Source organism: Orcinus orca, chromosome 19 (genome assembly GCF_937001465.1).
Source record: "Orcinus orca chromosome 19, mOrcOrc1.1, whole genome shotgun sequence".
NCBI classification, from domain to species: domain Eukaryota; kingdom Metazoa; phylum Chordata; class Mammalia; order Artiodactyla; family Delphinidae; genus Orcinus; species Orcinus orca.
Window position 1 is genome coordinate 37320332 of NC_064577.1, and position 17274 is coordinate 37337605.

At 47.1% G+C, this 17274-nt stretch overlaps 1 protein-coding gene across 1 annotated transcript in view; it reads right to left on the reverse strand.

The window, feature by feature from the left end:
* Positions 1–311: 311 nt before the first annotated feature.
* The window catches only part of ITGB3 (integrin subunit beta 3), a 52089-nt gene continuing 35126 nt past the window's right edge, over positions 312–17274 (reverse strand). Inside the window, exons 11-15 of the mRNA XM_049701643.1 lie at positions 14094–14316; positions 13066–13166; positions 10694–10813; positions 5009–5175; positions 312–3522 (exon numbers count right to left, since the gene is read on the reverse strand). Coding sequence (XP_049557600.1) covers positions 3457–3522; positions 5009–5175; positions 10694–10813; positions 13066–13166; positions 14094–14316 — 677 coding nt within the window. The 3' untranslated portion in view covers positions 312–3456. The remainder of the gene's footprint in view (positions 3523–5008; positions 5176–10693; positions 10814–13065; positions 13167–14093; positions 14317–17274) is intronic.

A 17274-nucleotide genomic window follows, 5' to 3' on the forward strand; every position in this document is an offset into this window, starting at 1 on the left:
ATTTTGAAAGTTCTACTGTGGGTAAAATGCTATCAAACAGTATTGCATACTACAGAAAAATCATTTGTCAAAGCCAGAGTCAATCAATGTGGTGAACTTCATTGTTGTCTTATTTTAAGAAATTGTCACACCCTCCCCAGTCTTCAGCAGCCACCACCCTGAACAATCAGCAGCCATCAGTATTGAGACAAGACCCTCCACCCGCAGAAAGATTAGGACTCGCTGAAGGCTCAGATGATGGTTAGCAGTTTTTAGCAATAAAGCATTTTTTAATTAAAAAATAAAAAAATAAAAGTTGGGCATTTAAATGGTCCTGTAAGTAATTTGCCATTAAGCCTTTATTTTACTAATTTATGCTTCCTGCAGACAAAACCTAGACTAAATTGACAGTTCTGTTGAGATTATACAAGTTCCTAAAAAATCTCCAATTAAAAAAACAAAACTCTGACTCTCATAACAGTAAAAATGTACTCATTTTGTTACTAAAGTCTAAAGAAAAGCTCTAGGTTCCAAAACTAACTTCAGTTCCCGGAATCGTCATCATTCTGTTACATTTGGAAGCACACTTGTTCTAAAATAATCATTTGTGAGGCAATGACACTCTTATTCACCCAAAGGAAACAGAAATAACAACACAGGAAGCACTGGGCAGCCTTAAGCCAATTCTTTTTGGAAAGCACATTTAATTCACCGTTGCACAACTCAAACAGAGGAGGTGGTTAGGAAGTCAGGAAGGTAATTTCAACCAGGAATATTTAACAAAGAGAAATATCTTGAAATCATGAATGTTCTAGGAATATCTGAGAGGTAAAGAACTGACTTCTTATGTGACAACTTGTCAGGAATGTTCAAAATTTCCCATTATTGTCCACAGACCCTGAGATTGAACGTAAAATATCTCCAAAAGAGCTAGGCACAAATAACTTCTTCGGGCTGTTTTGTCTGAGGCTAAAATACTATTTTGATGTTCATCCTACACAATGCCAAAACTGACTGCTCTTTGCTATCTCGGGAGCACAGCTACAGCTTCTCCCCACATACAAACAGTACTGATCTTCAAAGACTACAAGCCTCATTCCAGAAACTCAGACAAGATTCTTACTGTTTTTTTCATCCTTTGAATACATGTTCCTCCTCCTTTGATACAGTTTCTTCATATAAACCATTTTATCTAAAGAAAGTGACCAACTGTTACTCCAGTGGAGTCTCTTCTCAGTAGCCAAAGGTTATAGTTAGATTCTAAACTTCTTGGATTCACGATCATCCCTCCCCGTTTATCCCTCTACAACATTACCATCCTCAACAGGAAGGTGTAATCCACGAGTGAGGCAGGGCTCGGTCATCTGTCCTGTTCCTAATCCCAAGGCTTATTCTCAGTGTTAACACATGGACACAGAAGACACATTGCAGCTACTTCTTATGGAGTCCTCTTCCCCAATTCGTGGATGAAACCATGTGCAAAGTGAACAAAGAAATAATAACTAAGTGGAGCTTAAGTGCTACACCAGGAGATGTGACTACCAACAACAGTTGGAAAAGGGGTTCTGTGAGACGACAGAATGAAGCTTTTTCATTGAGAAAGGTGATATGGGATGACATCTGCTCTTGCCAGAGCCAGGTCTCCCAACTGAAAAAACAAACAGTATCAACATCCCACAGAATCCTGACTGCATGTTTGATGCCACAGTAAGTCCCAGCATCACAGACTGTTGACACTGAAAGAGACTGCCTAGACTGGCTGGTCCAAACCCATCATTTTTCAAACTAGAAAACTGAGCCCCAGGAAAAAGAAAGTAACTTGCCTTAATTAAGGTTAAAGTTCCTTAGCTGCAACACTGAGGCCAGGACTTAGATTTTCTGACCATCAGACCACTGTTTTTAGGCCCCTCCCTTTTTCTTGGGGAGTGGTGGTGGTGGTTAACGTTGAACGAATGTAAACACCAATGGAGTTTTTCTGCTTTTGCTAGAAAAAAAGAACAGCCCATTTACCTCCTCCTGCTTGGGCAAGGTCCAGCATGTCCACGTGTCCATCCCCGCAGGCTTCAGGGATGAGAGAGCCCTTACAGACCCAGCAACTGGGCAGCAACTTGCTATGAATGACGCTAAGTGGGAGTGTCTGCATCCAGCCCAGGTCTGTGTGGCTTTTCACCCTTTTCTTCATCATCAAATAAAATTACAAATATAATGCAAGTGTGTTTATATCTATGCTCCTTTAGATTAAACAAGCCTCATCATGGTTTCAGGTGCCCCAATGAGAAAAATAAAACAAAATTGCACTTGTGGCCTCTCAGATTAAAGACTGAGTTAAATGAGGTTGCCCGGCCCACAGGAGGATGGGCCACACACGCTGATACGACTGGCCCGTCATTCCACCCTGGCACTTATGCCCAGCAGACTCAAAGACCCGTGGGAATGACGCCTTCACAAGACACCCAAGAGGTAGATAAATGCAATCAGCCCCATGGGTGGACGTAGCACACAGAAGCACAGGGTTGGGTGTGTGGAGGTGCCTTGGACACGAGACAGAAGGCCTGAAGGGTGAGGCCAGACCTCTGGCTCTAACCATGGCACTCTCCCTGGAAGGAAAAGCTTCTGGTCATGAGAGAAATTCCCCGTATGTAGCAAATGTCTATAGTAGTGAAAGGGTGGAATAGGAGGTAAAGAGGTGTTGCTGGTCTAAGGGTGACACACTTTTTCTACACGAATCACTAGGGTAGAGCTGTCAATGAGGCAAATCTGAAGGGTTAGGATTATGAACTGGGGAACTCGGGCACCTTAACCCCAGGCCATGCATGACCCGTGGGTGACCCTGCCGTTCTCACTCTCAACAGACCGAAGAATAGGTAGCAAGGACTTCCTTTAGGAGAGAACCATGCTGGATTGAGGTGATGGCAAAGACAGGCAGCTCTGATGGTTCAGCTCTCCCCGGATTTCTCCTTCTGCCTGAGGGAAGGGAGAGGAGCTAGGGGCATGGATGACACAGCAAGGCTGCAAAGCCTGGCAGTTCCTACCAGAGCTGCTGAGAGTCAGGCCCAAGAACCACAAACACAGGGTAAACCAAGGTCCCTTTCTCTGAAATGAGAGGCCTTGGCCCTGCCCTCCTCTTTAAGAGAATGGCCTGAGAAGGAAAGCTGGCTTCCCACTGAGGTAATGAAGAATACCTGCTCAGCTACTAGGTCACCCTCAGGTTAAGCAGGTAGACTCCCTGAAGGAGGCGTTCTGAGGACAAAGGCGAGGAGCTCTGCTTATCTGGGACACATCACAAGTTTTAAGTTACACACTCTCCCACACGCAGCACACTCACATGCACACACGCACAGAGACCCACATTCTTCCAACCCACCCCACTCCAAGCCCCCAATTCTGCCCCACAGGTATTGCCCCTGTAAACACGACAGCAGAGACACCCACAATCCTGGGACAGTCTGATAGTGATCTGAGGATGACTGCCTGTCATTAAGTGCCCCGATAGGTGATGTTGGTGAAGGTGGACGTGGCCTCTTTATACAGTGGGTTGTTGGCCTGCGGAGAGAACAGAAAAGTGTCTTATAGCGAATTCCTCAATTCTTCCCTACCCTCAGGGTTTACACGTCATCTGAGATGTTTACCCAAGACACTCTTCTCTGGGATACACCATCGATGGACTGCCTGATGCTCATGGTACTCACACATTTGCTCTTAAGGACGGAATGGATAGGAAATAAGAGGAGAGATAAAGTGGAATGCTATCTTGCCACCATGCCTAAGGGGTTAAATTCAGCCCATCACTTTTGGTGATCCCAAAACACTTCAAGATAGCTTTTAGCCAATACTTCCTATTTCCTCCCTATGAACTCTCTCTTTTGCCTTTCTCCCTTTTTTTCTTTGTTGTGACTGTGATTGGGAGTGTGGGCAGAGAAGAGAAATGTAGCAGGTGGTGGCTGGAACATATAGGACCACATTTGCTCAAATAATTCTTAATCTGTTTTCATCTCATCCCTCAAGCACTACCCACAAACTGTCACGTTATCAGGAAAAAGGCCCTCACAATAATTTGGTTTCCCGAATTATTTTCTAACAAAAAGAGACAATTCCCATTAGGTCTAGTAGTCCTTAATGGTAGCCTCAAGAAACAGAGCACATTCTCATGTGCCTCAGAGAGTCAGGATTTCTACATCATCTGAACAGAAACATCTCAGTTTCTTGGGACCCTTGAGTACAATGGCCTGAGGTCACCATCAAATGGGAACAAACTTTCAGCCTAACCTCAGGTATTCAGGGAGTCGGTCATTTGGAAGGTCCAGAAAAAAGTTAAAATGTGGAACACGAGCCAGAGGAGAATAGAGTAAACTTAAGTATACAGAAGGTTCTCCATAAATGCTTGTTTGATTGGATTCAATCAGGATAAACTTCAGGGAGCGTACTTTTAAGAGGCTGACCCAAAATAATTCCTATCATAACCTAATTCCCTCCCACAATCAGGAAAGCTGCTTAACTTCTCTATACTCAGTTTCTTGGTCTATAAAATGGGAATAATAATGTTACCTACCACATAGGGCTGTTATAGAGATGAAATAAATTAATACGTAAAAAGCATTTAGAACGGTTCCTGGTAAATCCTCAGTAAATGTTAGTTATTATTATCTGTCTCTGTTTGTCTTTAATGCTTTCATCAGTAGTATATCATGTATTACTATATGTCCTCAGTGTAGGATTCTCAAGTTTGTCCTGTCTCCCTCACTCAGAGAATAAGTTTCCTTTTCATCACTTCGCAGTGTCCAGAGCAGAGGTGAGCCCTCTCTGTGCTCAGTTGGTACTCACTGATGCGGTAGAGAGAGAATCGGGTGGTTTCCAAGAAGCATACGGACAACAGGACAGTTAGACCATCTCTCAATTTCCAGAACAGAGGCTAACTGGGAAACTATGGTGCTGGCTGATGCTGGCCACCCTAAATAAGCATCTGCTGCTTCCTCTTGAGACCCTTGAACCAGCGACTTAGGAAAATGCCCAGCTCAGCCCAGCCTCTTACTGTGTCCCATTTGGCTCTGGCTCTCTCCTCCTCAAATTTAGCAAACTCCTTCCGGTCATGGATGGTAATGAGGAGCTTCCAGATGAGCAGAGTAGCAAGGCCGATGAGCAGAATGGCCCCCATCACTGAAAGCAGGACCACCAGGATGTCAGGGCCCTTGGGACACTCTGTCAGAAGAGAGCACAGAGCAGGGTGGTTGGCAATGGAACAGGAATCATTCGAATTGGCTATAAATAAGATCTTCTTGACAAAGTAATGAAGTATTGGGTTGGCCAAAAAGTTCGTTCGGGTTTTTCTGGCCAATGTCATGAAAAACCTGAACGAACTTTTTGCCCAACTCACACTAGAAAGTTATCTAAAGGGAACAGGACTTATAAAATAAGCCAATTAATTTTTTAAAGGAGGGGGGTACAAGCTTTAGAGCAGCAATAATCTGTCCTGATTGTTTTAAATGAGAGGTTGTTAGTTGGTCACCCACAGGCGGAATCTAGCCTACTCTGTGTGAGTCCCTACAATTGGTTTTTGTTTTTTAATTTTTTTAAATAAATTTATTTATTTTTGGCTGCGTGGGGTCTTTGTTGCTGTGCGCGGGCTTTCTCCAGTTGCGCAAGCGGGGGCTACTCTTCGCTGCGGCGCGCGGACTTCTCATTGCGGTGGCTTCTCTTGTTGTGGAACACGGACTCAAGAGTGCAGGCTCAGTAGTTGTGGCGCATGGACTTAGTTGCTCCGCGGCATGTGGGATCCTCCCGGACCAGGTCTCGAACCCGTGTCCCCTGCATTGGCAGGCGGATTCTTAACCACTACACCACCAGGGAAGACCCACACAGTTGTTTATTAAAATTTTGATTTTGTGGGCAACATTGAATAATCAGGAGATTCTCCCCTTAGAATTTAAGATTCTTCTTCTCTTTAAAAAAAAAAGTCAAAAGACCTAGAACCACTGAACCTATATTTTTATAGGGTTGTAAATGGCCAGGGCTGAGGAGCAGCTGCCCCTTTTAGATGGGACACGTTTTTTAGTTTGCCAGACTCCTCACTACTCCCTCTTTTCTCCACTAAACAGAGGCAAAGTGTGACTTGTCATTGAGTCTGTGCCACTGTGGGCTTTGGAGCCAGACTGCCTGGGTGTGAATCCTGGCTTTCCACTTACTCTGCTATGTGACCTTTGATAAATTATTTAACATTTCTGGTGTCTGTTTCCCATTTCTCCATCTCTAACAGTAATAGCCCTGACTTCAAACCTTTATTATGAGGAATAATTAAGTTAAATATATTGAAAGAACTCAGAACAGTGCCTGGCAGAGCCAGTGCGCGATAAACATCAGCTCCCATTATTACTGGTGCCCCTGTTGCACGTGGCTGTTTTCCCTAATTTACTTACCCAGCTCCTGTAGGCATTTGAGTTAGCTGCCCTGGTTCAGATATCTAACATCCCCGAGGGCTGGGAACCAATGACAATTTTAGCATACTTTGAGACTAGGAGGCTTGCCAGCCAAGACAATATTTTGGGTTTCTTCCCAAAATATTTAGTCATCCAAAATCCTAACCCTATTGAGAACCGACTTCCTGTTCAATCCCAGTCAACAACCAACATAAACAGAGGTACGTCACCCCTCTGAGGGCCAAGATGAGTATGCTCTGAACAGCTCTGCTTCCCATCAACCACAGACGTCTGATGAGTGACCTCGCTCCGGTAACTCTCAGGTGTTATGTAATTAGGTGTTTGTATATGTGAGTACTGATGGGCCTGGAAAGGAGTCACACCTACCTTCCACACTGTTTCCCACCTTCTTCTCTAAACATATACACTATGCTCACCACACACTACCCAAAAACAGCCACCACCAGAATCCAAGCTGGCTATTTCCCATCCCACCAAATTACAAGCTGTCTATAATGAAAGAAATGTCTGGAGAGAGGCTGTGAGGTTCCAGTGTCCGAGGTCCTAGGAGTGAAGGGCCCCCGTTCTTCTGGGAAAAGCAGCTACGAATTCTCTGGAAGACTGAGGTAGGGCTGACCCTCAAACCTCAAAGTGGAATCTCTTCAATTTTACATGTCAGTACAGGCAGGACAGGTAGAATGCCAGATCTTAAGGGGAAAAATTAAATCTCTTAACCATCTGTCCTGAGAGGGGTGGATGGCAGGCTTCCTGGAAGCAGACACAAGATCAGGCGGTCTCTGGAGAGCCCTCCCAGCCACAGTGATGATGGCCCACAGTGGGTGATGACCCAAGGTCAGGGAAGACAGGGTAGGGTTAGCAGACTTGACAGACAAAAGTACAGGAAGTCCAGTTAAATTTGAACTTCAGATAAACAACAAATAACCTTTTAAGTATGTACCACATATTGCATGGGACATATTATATTTTATCAGGCAACACTATCTGGAAGTGATGAGGGCTCAGCTCAGGGGAGCTCATAACCTGAGGGCTGAACACCACTTGGCCAATGCCAAACTCTGGTGGTGCCCTCTTCACTGCCCTGCAGTGGCTCAGCCCTTCAAAAAGGACATCTGCAAGGACATGAGTTAGGGAAGAGAATGAGAATAATCTCCTCCTACACTCAGGGCCCCAGACGCTACCTTCTACTAAAAGCCAGAGACCCTGAAAATGATTGGAGGTTGGGGTGAAAGGAGAGGCAGAACTTGGAATTCCAGGACTACAAGGTAGGAAACGTAGGTCTAGGGTCCCATCTCCTAATGTGGAGGAAGGGGTCTACTGGCAGTAAGCCTAAAAAGTTACCCTCCACTCTGTTAACTAGTTATGTGTTACCATCCCAGTTATCATCATCTTCGTTCCCCACAACTCCAGGAAGTAGATTCCAGTCTCAGAATACGAGGTCAAATGATTTGGTAAGTGATACAGCAAGAGCACCAGCCGGATTGTCATAACAAAGAGATGAAGTAATGTTAAACCCCAAAGCAGGAACACACTGCCCTTCTGTAATGAGAAGGGACAATGGTACAGATCGGGAGGGTGTGGGAAAATCCATTTAATGTGTTAACACAGGTGGATGGGAAAGTGTGAGGAAGTCATGGCCAAACTAACCTATATCTGCTCCCCCAGAGAGATATACCCAGACTCCTCCCTCTCCACTTCCCCACACCAGCCTTCCCTGAGTCACAAAATAAAACTAAGGTGATGCCCTTTCCTTACCTTCCTTCTCCCTTATAAAGGATAAGAGTTCTGGAAAGGCTGATGAACAATATCACAAATGGGGACCCCATGCTTTCCTCTACCCACGGGGACAGCAACACCCTGGGTGACATAGATGTAGCCCTCTTCCCACCTTCAACCCCTCCCTTCTTTAAGCAGCTAAAAGTCTGCCAACAGATATTAAGATGTATATAAGTCTGTCTGTCTCCTAGGAATAATCAGTCCTATTAATTCATTCAAAAACTGTGTATTAGGTATCTTCTCTGTAAATGACTGAGCCAAGTATGGGGATATAACAGTAGATAAGACAGACACCACTCCTGTGTTCATGGAACTTATGGTCAGCTGAGGGAGACAGCCGCTGTGGAGAACAGTATGGAAGTTCCTTAAAAAACTACAAATAGAACTACCATACGACCCAGCAATCCCACTACTGGGCATATACCCTGAGAAAACCATAATTCAAAAAGTCATGTACCACAATGTTCATTGCAGCTCTATTTACAGTAGCCCGGAGATGGAAACAACCTAAGTGCCCATCATCGGATGAATGGATAAAGAAGATGTGGCACATACATACAATGGAATATTACTCAGCCATAAAAAGAAACGAAATTGAGCTATTTGTAATGAGGTGGATGGACCTAGAGTCTGTCATACAGAGTGAAGTAAGTCAGAAAGAGAAAGACAGATACCGTATGCTAACACATATATATGGAATGTAAGAAAAAAAAACTGTCATGAAGAACCTAAGGGTAAGACAGAAATAAAGACACAGACCTACTAGAGAATGGACTTGAGGATATGGGGAGGGGGAAGGGTAAGCTGTGACAAAGTGAGAGAGTGGCATGGACATATATACACTACCAAATGTAAAATAGTTAGCTAGTGGGAAGCAGCCGCATAGCACAGGGAGATCAGCTCGGTGCTTTGTGACCGCCTGGAGGGGTGGGATAGGGAGGGTGGAAGGGAGGGAGACGCAAGAGGGAAGAGATATGGGGACATATGTATATGTATAACTGATTCCCTTTGTTATAAAGCAAAAACTAACACACCATTGTAAAGCAATTATACTCCAATAAAAAAAAAAGCAGCAATTTGATAGTGTGATGAAGGCCCATCTAAAGGGAAGCACAGCTGCTGTGAGAATCAAACAGGTCACCAAATCTAGGCATCGGAATGGAGGCTGGAGGAGGTCTGAGATGGCTCATCAGGGGACGTGATGTATCTAAAGCAGAGGCGTTCAAACATCGGGGAATATGTCACAGTTAGCAGGAGCATTAACAAAGGACACAGAGGCATAGGCCTGTGGAAGCAAGACAGGGCTCAGGACTCTGGATTTTTTAACAAGGGAACATACAAAAGTTTGAGAACCACTGCCCTAAAGCAGGGGCCAGTAAGCCAAATGCGGCTGGCCACCTGTTTCTGTAAACGCAGCCAGACCCCTCCATTTGCATATAGTCTATGGCTGCTTTCCTGTGTCAGAGTTGAGTAGTCACAGCAGAAACCACCTGGCCCACAAAGCCTAAGATATTTAATATCTGGCCCTTTACAGAAAAAGTTTGCTGGCCCCTGGTCTAAACGATGATTTGAAGAAATTCCTATGGCTGTAAAGAATGTCCAGCGACCGACTGATTTACCCTCTGCCTTCAGAAATTGTTCCTTCACTCCTGAAAGTTCTTGTCCACTCCTCCCATCCCCAACGCCCGCCACACTGTAGCCTTTATCCCTCTGCAGTGTCATTACCGATTTACATGCCTCTCTCCCCCATGGTGAGTACCACATCTGCCTTATTTACTGTTATAACCCCAGCACCTAGCCCACTGCCTGATATATAATAAGTACTCAAGAATATTGTCAAATGATTCATTACTTAGTCCGTTGTTTAAGGGAAAGAAAGGAGATGAAGGAAATAAGGGGAAGCAAGCAAATCTACCATGCTGGATGGTGACAAATCTGTGGTGGGTCTGTGTGTGACGGGATGAGCTCCCCTGCTTCCAGAGGGTCTTGAGAACACGAGGTAAGTTTTCAGCGTTCAAGGCAGCCTCGGGCCGGTGCCTCAAGCACCTAACCACATCCTGTGGTGAAGCTGGCAAGGGCAGCTTGCCCTCAAACCTCAGGCCTTCCTCTGAAGCAGCAAGCAGGTTGCTCTTGGCAACAATTTAACTTTTAGAAGAGCAGATGCCTTGTGCTGGAAAGTGCTAGCATTGAAATTCCTTACTTCTTAACATTATCAACCTCGAAAAACGCCATGCTATATATACTCTGTTCCTTGATGAGCTCCATACCTCCCTTCTTCCTCTCCTGACCCACCTTCTTATTTTTCTATCTCCTAAATTAGCAAGTAAGTTCTTGCTAATATTTGTGTTTATATACCCCCACACCCAGATAACAGGCCCTGACTTATCACTTGTAAGGTCAGGTTTAACCTGGCTGCCTCTGTTTAAGAGGAGTGATGGGTGGAAATAACTGCCTAATATTGGTCTCCCTCTCCCTGCGGGGCAGGGTTGGGACCCTCAGGGTTCACTCACCGGGCTCTTCTACCACATACAGGATGGACTTTCCACTGGAGTCTTCATAGTACTGGAATCTGACGACACAGTCCTCCTCATTCTTGTAGGTACAATTCACAGCATCCTTTCCAGTGTCCTCTGGGGGAGGGGGAAAGATGGGAGGATGAAAAACAAGGCAATTCCAGAAAGAGGGAGCCATCCCCAAAGCCAGTCATGGGACGTCTGGGAAAGCAGGTGACAGGATGTCACGTATGCCTGACGTTAGGCAAGATGCCTAGATTCGAGAGGGCTGTGGTGCCTGGCAATTGCCTCTGGATGACCCTCGCTGACGTACTTTGTCCCTCACAGGCCCTTTTTGGTTCTTATTCTTTCCTCTGGAAGGGACATGACATAAAAGCATTACATAATCTGATTCAAAACCTGGCTCTATCACCTACCGGCTATGTGATCTTGGCTAAGTTACTTGACCTCATCGAATCTCTCCCTTCTTCTAATCGAAGAAAAGATACCTTCACTCACAGGGATGGTTGAGAATCAAACAGCATGAAGTCAACTACCCAACACACAGTGGGTGTGCCCTTCCCCCTCATTCCTTTCTCTACTTGCTCAATGATTCTCAATAGTTTGTTTACTCAGCCCTTATATTTCTTCTATTGCTGCTTCCAATCCAGTGTTCCTCTCCAGAGACATCTCCTCTTCTCTGACTCCCATTATGTTTTGTTGGCTTCATCCCTTCTAATTCTAAAACCTGTTATTCTGACTGTGAAACTATGGGCTACCCTCCACCAGCTGCACTATGCCCCTACAAGATTAAGCAAAGGTGCCAAGGTCACACAGCAAATAAGTGATGGAGTAGGGGTAGGACATGAGTCTCAAAGCACATCCTATGGACTTTAACTCAATATGCCTTCAGTAAACCAGTAGTATTACAGGACAGTGGAAAGAGTAAGGATTTCAGGATTTAGTTCTGATCTTAACTCACCACTCATTTGCTTGGACAAGTTACTTAACTTTCTTGAGATTCAATTCCTTATCCTCAAAATGAAGATAACAATAGTACTAAGTTCTACTTTACTAGGTTGTTGGGAGAAGAATAAGATAATGTGCATGAAAAGATACTTTTATAATTTGTATGAGTTATAAAATTCCATAAAAAGAAGCATTTATTTTTATGGTTATCATGGTGGGGGGCTGGGGTACTTATCGACTAACTTGGAATACCCATCTGGTCTAGATGATAAAAATATCTCTGGGCTTCCCTGGTGGCGCAGTGGTTGAGAGTCCGCCTGCCGATGCAGGGGACGCGGGTTCGTGCCCCGGTCCGGGAAGATCCCACATGCCGTGGAGCGGCTAGGCCCGTGAGCCATGGCCACTGAGCCTGCGCGTCCGGAGCCTGTGCTCCGCAATGGGAGAGGCCACAACAGTGAGAGGCCCGCGTACCAAAAAAAAATTCTGTTCCATCTAAGCTAATCATAGGAAGCCTGGTCTCCTCCAGAGGAAAAACTGTCGCTTAACTCAATCCCCAAATCACTACCCTCACTCCAGCCCCACTTTTGATATTAGCCAAAGGGTCCAGGGATCTAAGTCTTTCCCATAACACCCCACCCAGAAGCTGGCTGGCTAGCTGTGTCTTACTGTGGCTCTCATTGAAAATGTGTTTCCTGCCTTCATGGGAGATCACCATCTCCAGAGAGATTGCCATCTCCTGGCACCACCCAATGCCTAGCTGGCCCAGATAACCACGTCAGGTATGTGACAGCAGCAAAGATCATCTCCTTTTAAGTCAAGATGAAATACAAACCAGCATAATTGCAGGCAAGAGTTTTGCTCTCCATCATGTTTCTATCTGTCTTACTCCAGGAGGGGCTCTGGAGAGCCAAAGGGCTTCAGGCTAATGATTTTGGCTACAAATCCGTAAGGGCGAAGGTTTCCCTCTAAACCAGCAAAGCTGTATGCCTGGGCATTGCTTAACACTCGTAGTTAGATAAACTTAGTAAATGATTACTGGCCTACTAAGCTAAGATTATCATGGGTAACCACTTCCTCACTCTGTGCCTCAGTTTCTTCATCTGTAAAATGGGGTACATTATCTTCCTTTCCTTGGGGTGCCTGATTTAGACATACTTTAAAGGGTATTTGCAGGATTTTGCTGAGCCCGTGGGCTCTGGGAAGCAGAAGGGGAAGGGACTGCTGAACAGATGAGCGAAGAGGCAGGAGGGCTCTCAAGAAAGCCAGCCTTTAAGAGCCTACTGTGCCTCAGGCCTGCACAACATGCCTTCGAGGTGGGAATTACTCTTCCGTTTTGCAGATGACACTTGGATAGGTTATGGGATTAAATCGGAGAAATTTGGAACGTGGGTGTGTGCAACTGTGTGACATGCCGAACTTACTAAGCTCCTTCACAGGCTCGATCTCATCACGGCAGTAGCGGCTGCAGGTATTCTCCTCGTATAGGGCTCCTCGGTTAAACTTCTTACACTCCACACACTCCCTAAAGGAGAGAGGACATAGGCATGAAGGCAGGGAAAGAACAAACCTCAGTGTGTTTCAGTCTGGCTCTGCCTGCCATACACCAGGAAAACTGTTCCACCCCAGAAAACAAACACAAACAAAAACATCTGTAAGACAATCCTGGGGTCCCAGATAGTCACGTCTGGAGTTCGGGGTGGGAGCGCCCTCCTCACCTATAGGTAAGGCCAGGTAGGCAGAGGCCCCCGGTAACTTCATTAAACTTCTTTATGTCCCATCCAAGACTGTGACAGGAGGGCAAACCCTACGCCACTTCTGGGAGCCTTAAAGTCAGAAATGGTCTCATAATTTGGGGGCCCGGTGCAAAATGAAAATGTCAGGTTCCTCATTCAAAACTTAGTAGGAATTTCAAAACAGTGACAGCAGAACATTAAACGAAGTGTAGAGCCCTTCCAAGCACGGGGTTCTGTACAAATGTGCGGGTTGCACGCCCATGAATCCAGCTCTGCTTAAAGTAGTAAGAGAAACAGCAGCGCCACAGGCCTGGGCTAGCAGGGACTTCCTCTGACGCCCAGATGAGGGACATTTGCAGCGGTGAACTTCTCCTGTTTCACATAGTGTCCTCCGTAACCCCAGCCCCACATCCCGCACAGAATCAGAACATGAGCACTGGAACACTCCCCAGGAGTCACCTGGTTTAGCCTTCCTCCCAACTCAGGGATTCAGGATCCAGCCTAAAAGAGAGGTTTCTCCAACAGCAGTCCAGCTGGTCCTACTCTGTCCCCTTCACGCTTGGCTCTACCTCCAGTTTTTCCCCAAGTTTTCAAAGGAAAGAGGAATGCTAGTCATTTGCTGTAACAGACTCCTCTCCCTAAAGCTTTGGTGAGTAAGAGAGAACCTGCACAGTCTGGGGGACCCCCGGACACTCAACTCTCTCCAACTCACTCACTTCTTAAAGGTGCAGGCATCAGGGCAGGTGGGACACTTCTCACAGGTGTCCCCGTAGGAGCCCGGCTGGATGCAGACGCAGCTGCCGCATTCACACTTGCCCCGCCCGCTGCACAGCAGCCCATTGCTGGACATGCAGGTGTCCGTGCGTGTCGTACAGTTGCAGTAGTAGCCGGTCCAGTCGGAGTCACACAGGCAGTCCCCACAGCTGCACTGGCCATGGCCTGAAAACACACAGCCCAAAGAGGCAGACCAGCCAGTGAGGCCCCACCCCAGGACAGCATCCTGGCTTTACCCCTCCTCACATTGCCACACTTTCACCCCCACACTGAGTGGTTAATCATCTTCTACACTGTCCTCATAGCCTCATGCTTCTCTGCATGTTGTTCTCTCTGCCTAGATGCCCTTTCATCCTGTGACCACTACCAAACTCCTACTCACCCTTTAAAGCCCAACCCAAATGTTCCTTTCCCTCTGTAACTTTTCCTGACCTCCCCAGGCCAAAGCAACTGTCTGCCCATGTGCTCTCCCAGCACTTATAAATACCTCTATTTCAACCCTGATGTTCAACCCATTTGCTTGCTTATCTGTTTCTCTTTCTGGATTGTGAGCTCCCGGATGGGGGAGCACATATCATATTCATTTTTCCAACAATAGTGATTAGCATAACATCTGGTACAGAGTAGGCATGCCATTAATGTTTATTTATCCATCCATTCAACAAATATTTACTGAGCTTATACCACAACCTGCGCACTGGAGACTCAGCAGTGAACAAGACAGGCAAGGTCCCTACTATCATGGAGCTTACATCCTAGTTAAATTCCTGGAAATTCACACAAACCTCCACCAACATGTGCCCTGGGTTGTATTATCATAGTATTGCAAAGAGCCGTCAGCCCTAGTAGGAAAGACCTATTCACTTTCCTACATGAGTATAGGAACGGGACAGAGAGACTAGGGTGGGGGGCTGGACGGCTTAAATGTAGGCATTAACTCTCAACACTATATTCCCCTAATATTCATTTACCAATGAATATTGGTAAACTTGGCTCCTAAACCCTACAGAAAGGTGACTCATTCTGCAGGATTCTGAATCAGGAAGAAGTGGGTGAACAATAGAAATCTGATTGTTAATCAGAGGAAAGGCAGGGAGCAAGGGGGAAGTAACCTGAATTGGTCTGAAAACCATGCCACTGTGTGAGCAGATGGGCCCCAAGATGGTGGAGGAGAGGGTGGTACACAGCCAAGCTCAAATAGCAACTAGCTGGCAGCCCTGTCCCCGGTGACCCCGGTGGGTCTGATAAATGTCCATTGGCCACTATGGGTCCCTCTGGATGGGTATCACCCACTAAAGGATGAGTGATACCAGCATAATCCTCTAGAAACCACACCGGCATTCAAGACTCAGACACACCTTCACTGTGTGTGTGTCTGCTTCCCGAGAAGGAAGGGAAATACAACCTCATCTGCCCCAGCTGCCAGGGACATCTAGAGAGTAGAGCTACCGGGCTGGCAGAAGGGTGGGGAAAGAAGAAGACTGCATTGTGAGGTTGGGTTCCCTGGCAGTATAGCTTGTGGTGAGGATTCTTGTTCCAGTGACTTACTGGGGAAGCAGAAGGGAAGGAGGGACGCGGGACAGGGCAGGAGGCAAAGGCCGGCAGGAATGCGGTCTCATCCGGAGACTCCCCGCAGCCTGATCCCACGGTGGGCTCAGGAACGTGAACGGTACCACGATAACCTTGAGGCAAAGGGATTGGCTTTGTGTAACCCCACTGTCCATCAGTCATCAGCCAAGCTCTGAGAGCAATCCAGGTCCTGTCAGCTGAATACAATTCTCCAGAGAAGGGGCAGCTGTGAGGTATTATCAGTAGCCCTACCAGCAGCTGGGGGATGGGTGGGGCAGCCAGCAGAGTGGGACCCCACAGTGTCCACTACACCCAGCTTCTGGCCACACCTCCCAGATAGGGAAAAGACATCCCAGAGGCCTGGCAGCACTCAGAGGCCTCCGTCTCCTCTGAAACGCTTGTCCCATAGTGTTTCCTTTGTGAGGCTAAACAAAGCGATCTTTGAGAAGACTTGTGCAGGCCAGCCAGGGAGTGAGGCTGGGAGTGGAAGTGGCAGGCCAGTGCCACTAGGCTGACTCCAAGGCCCCGGCAGGGTCAACCCTTAAAAGGAAGCCACAGTGTGGTAATGTCACAGGACTGGCACCCCTCCAGCAAAACGGGTTCACAGGAAAGTCAGGGGAGGAGGGTGGGAAATGAAGAGAAAGTGTAAGAAAGAAGAGGGAGGGAGGGAAGAAGGCAGCGGGGAGGTGGGGGGGGGAGGGAGGAGGAAAGGGAGGGGCCGGTGTTCCAGGTCAGAAGGAATGAAGTCACTCTCCCTATATAGCTTGACCTTCTGGGCTGATGCCTCACTCCACTGCCCTCCTTTATAAGCCAGCCCTTCCTCTGACTTTCCACCTCCTCCATGAAGCCGCCCAGGCCTCCCCTGTCCACAGTGAGTCTCTCTCCGGAGGACTCCTATAACACCCACTTCCAGGATCTGGGAGGTTCTGCCTTGTGCTGTGAATTCTCCTTAGGTAAGTTAATGGAGAGCAAAACTGTCTTTTTCATGCCTCTTTATCCCACAACACTACGGCACACAGCACAGAACCTGGCTCACGTGGGTGCCTGATCAATCTATGTTCATGGATGTGGCAGGTGGAAGAGTCCCTTGACGACAAGGACGCACGCCCTGACGTTTGAGAGGTGCTGAAACTGTGCGAGCACGAAGACCATGCCTCCGGTGGGGAGGAGAGGACAGGGACGTCCAGGGGTTGAAACAATGGCCGAGGCATAGTGCTTCTGCCTCATGAGCCCCTGCTTGAGCAAAGAACAGACCAGGGCTTCCCCGGTGGCACAGTGGTTGAGAGTCCGCCTGCCGATGCAGGGGACACGGGTTCGTGCCCCGGTCCGGGAGGATCCCACATGCCGCGGAGCGGCTGGGCCCGTGAGCCATGGCCGCTGGGCCTGCGCGTCCGGAGCCTGTGCTCCGCAACGGGAGAGGCCACAACAGTGAGAGGCCCGTGTACCGCAAAAAAAAAAAAAGAAAGAAAAAAAAACAGACCAGGCCAGCAGCTCTGGGCAGGGACAATGCTGAGCTGGGCTATAAGCCTGGCCAGGTCAGGAATCATGCATGAG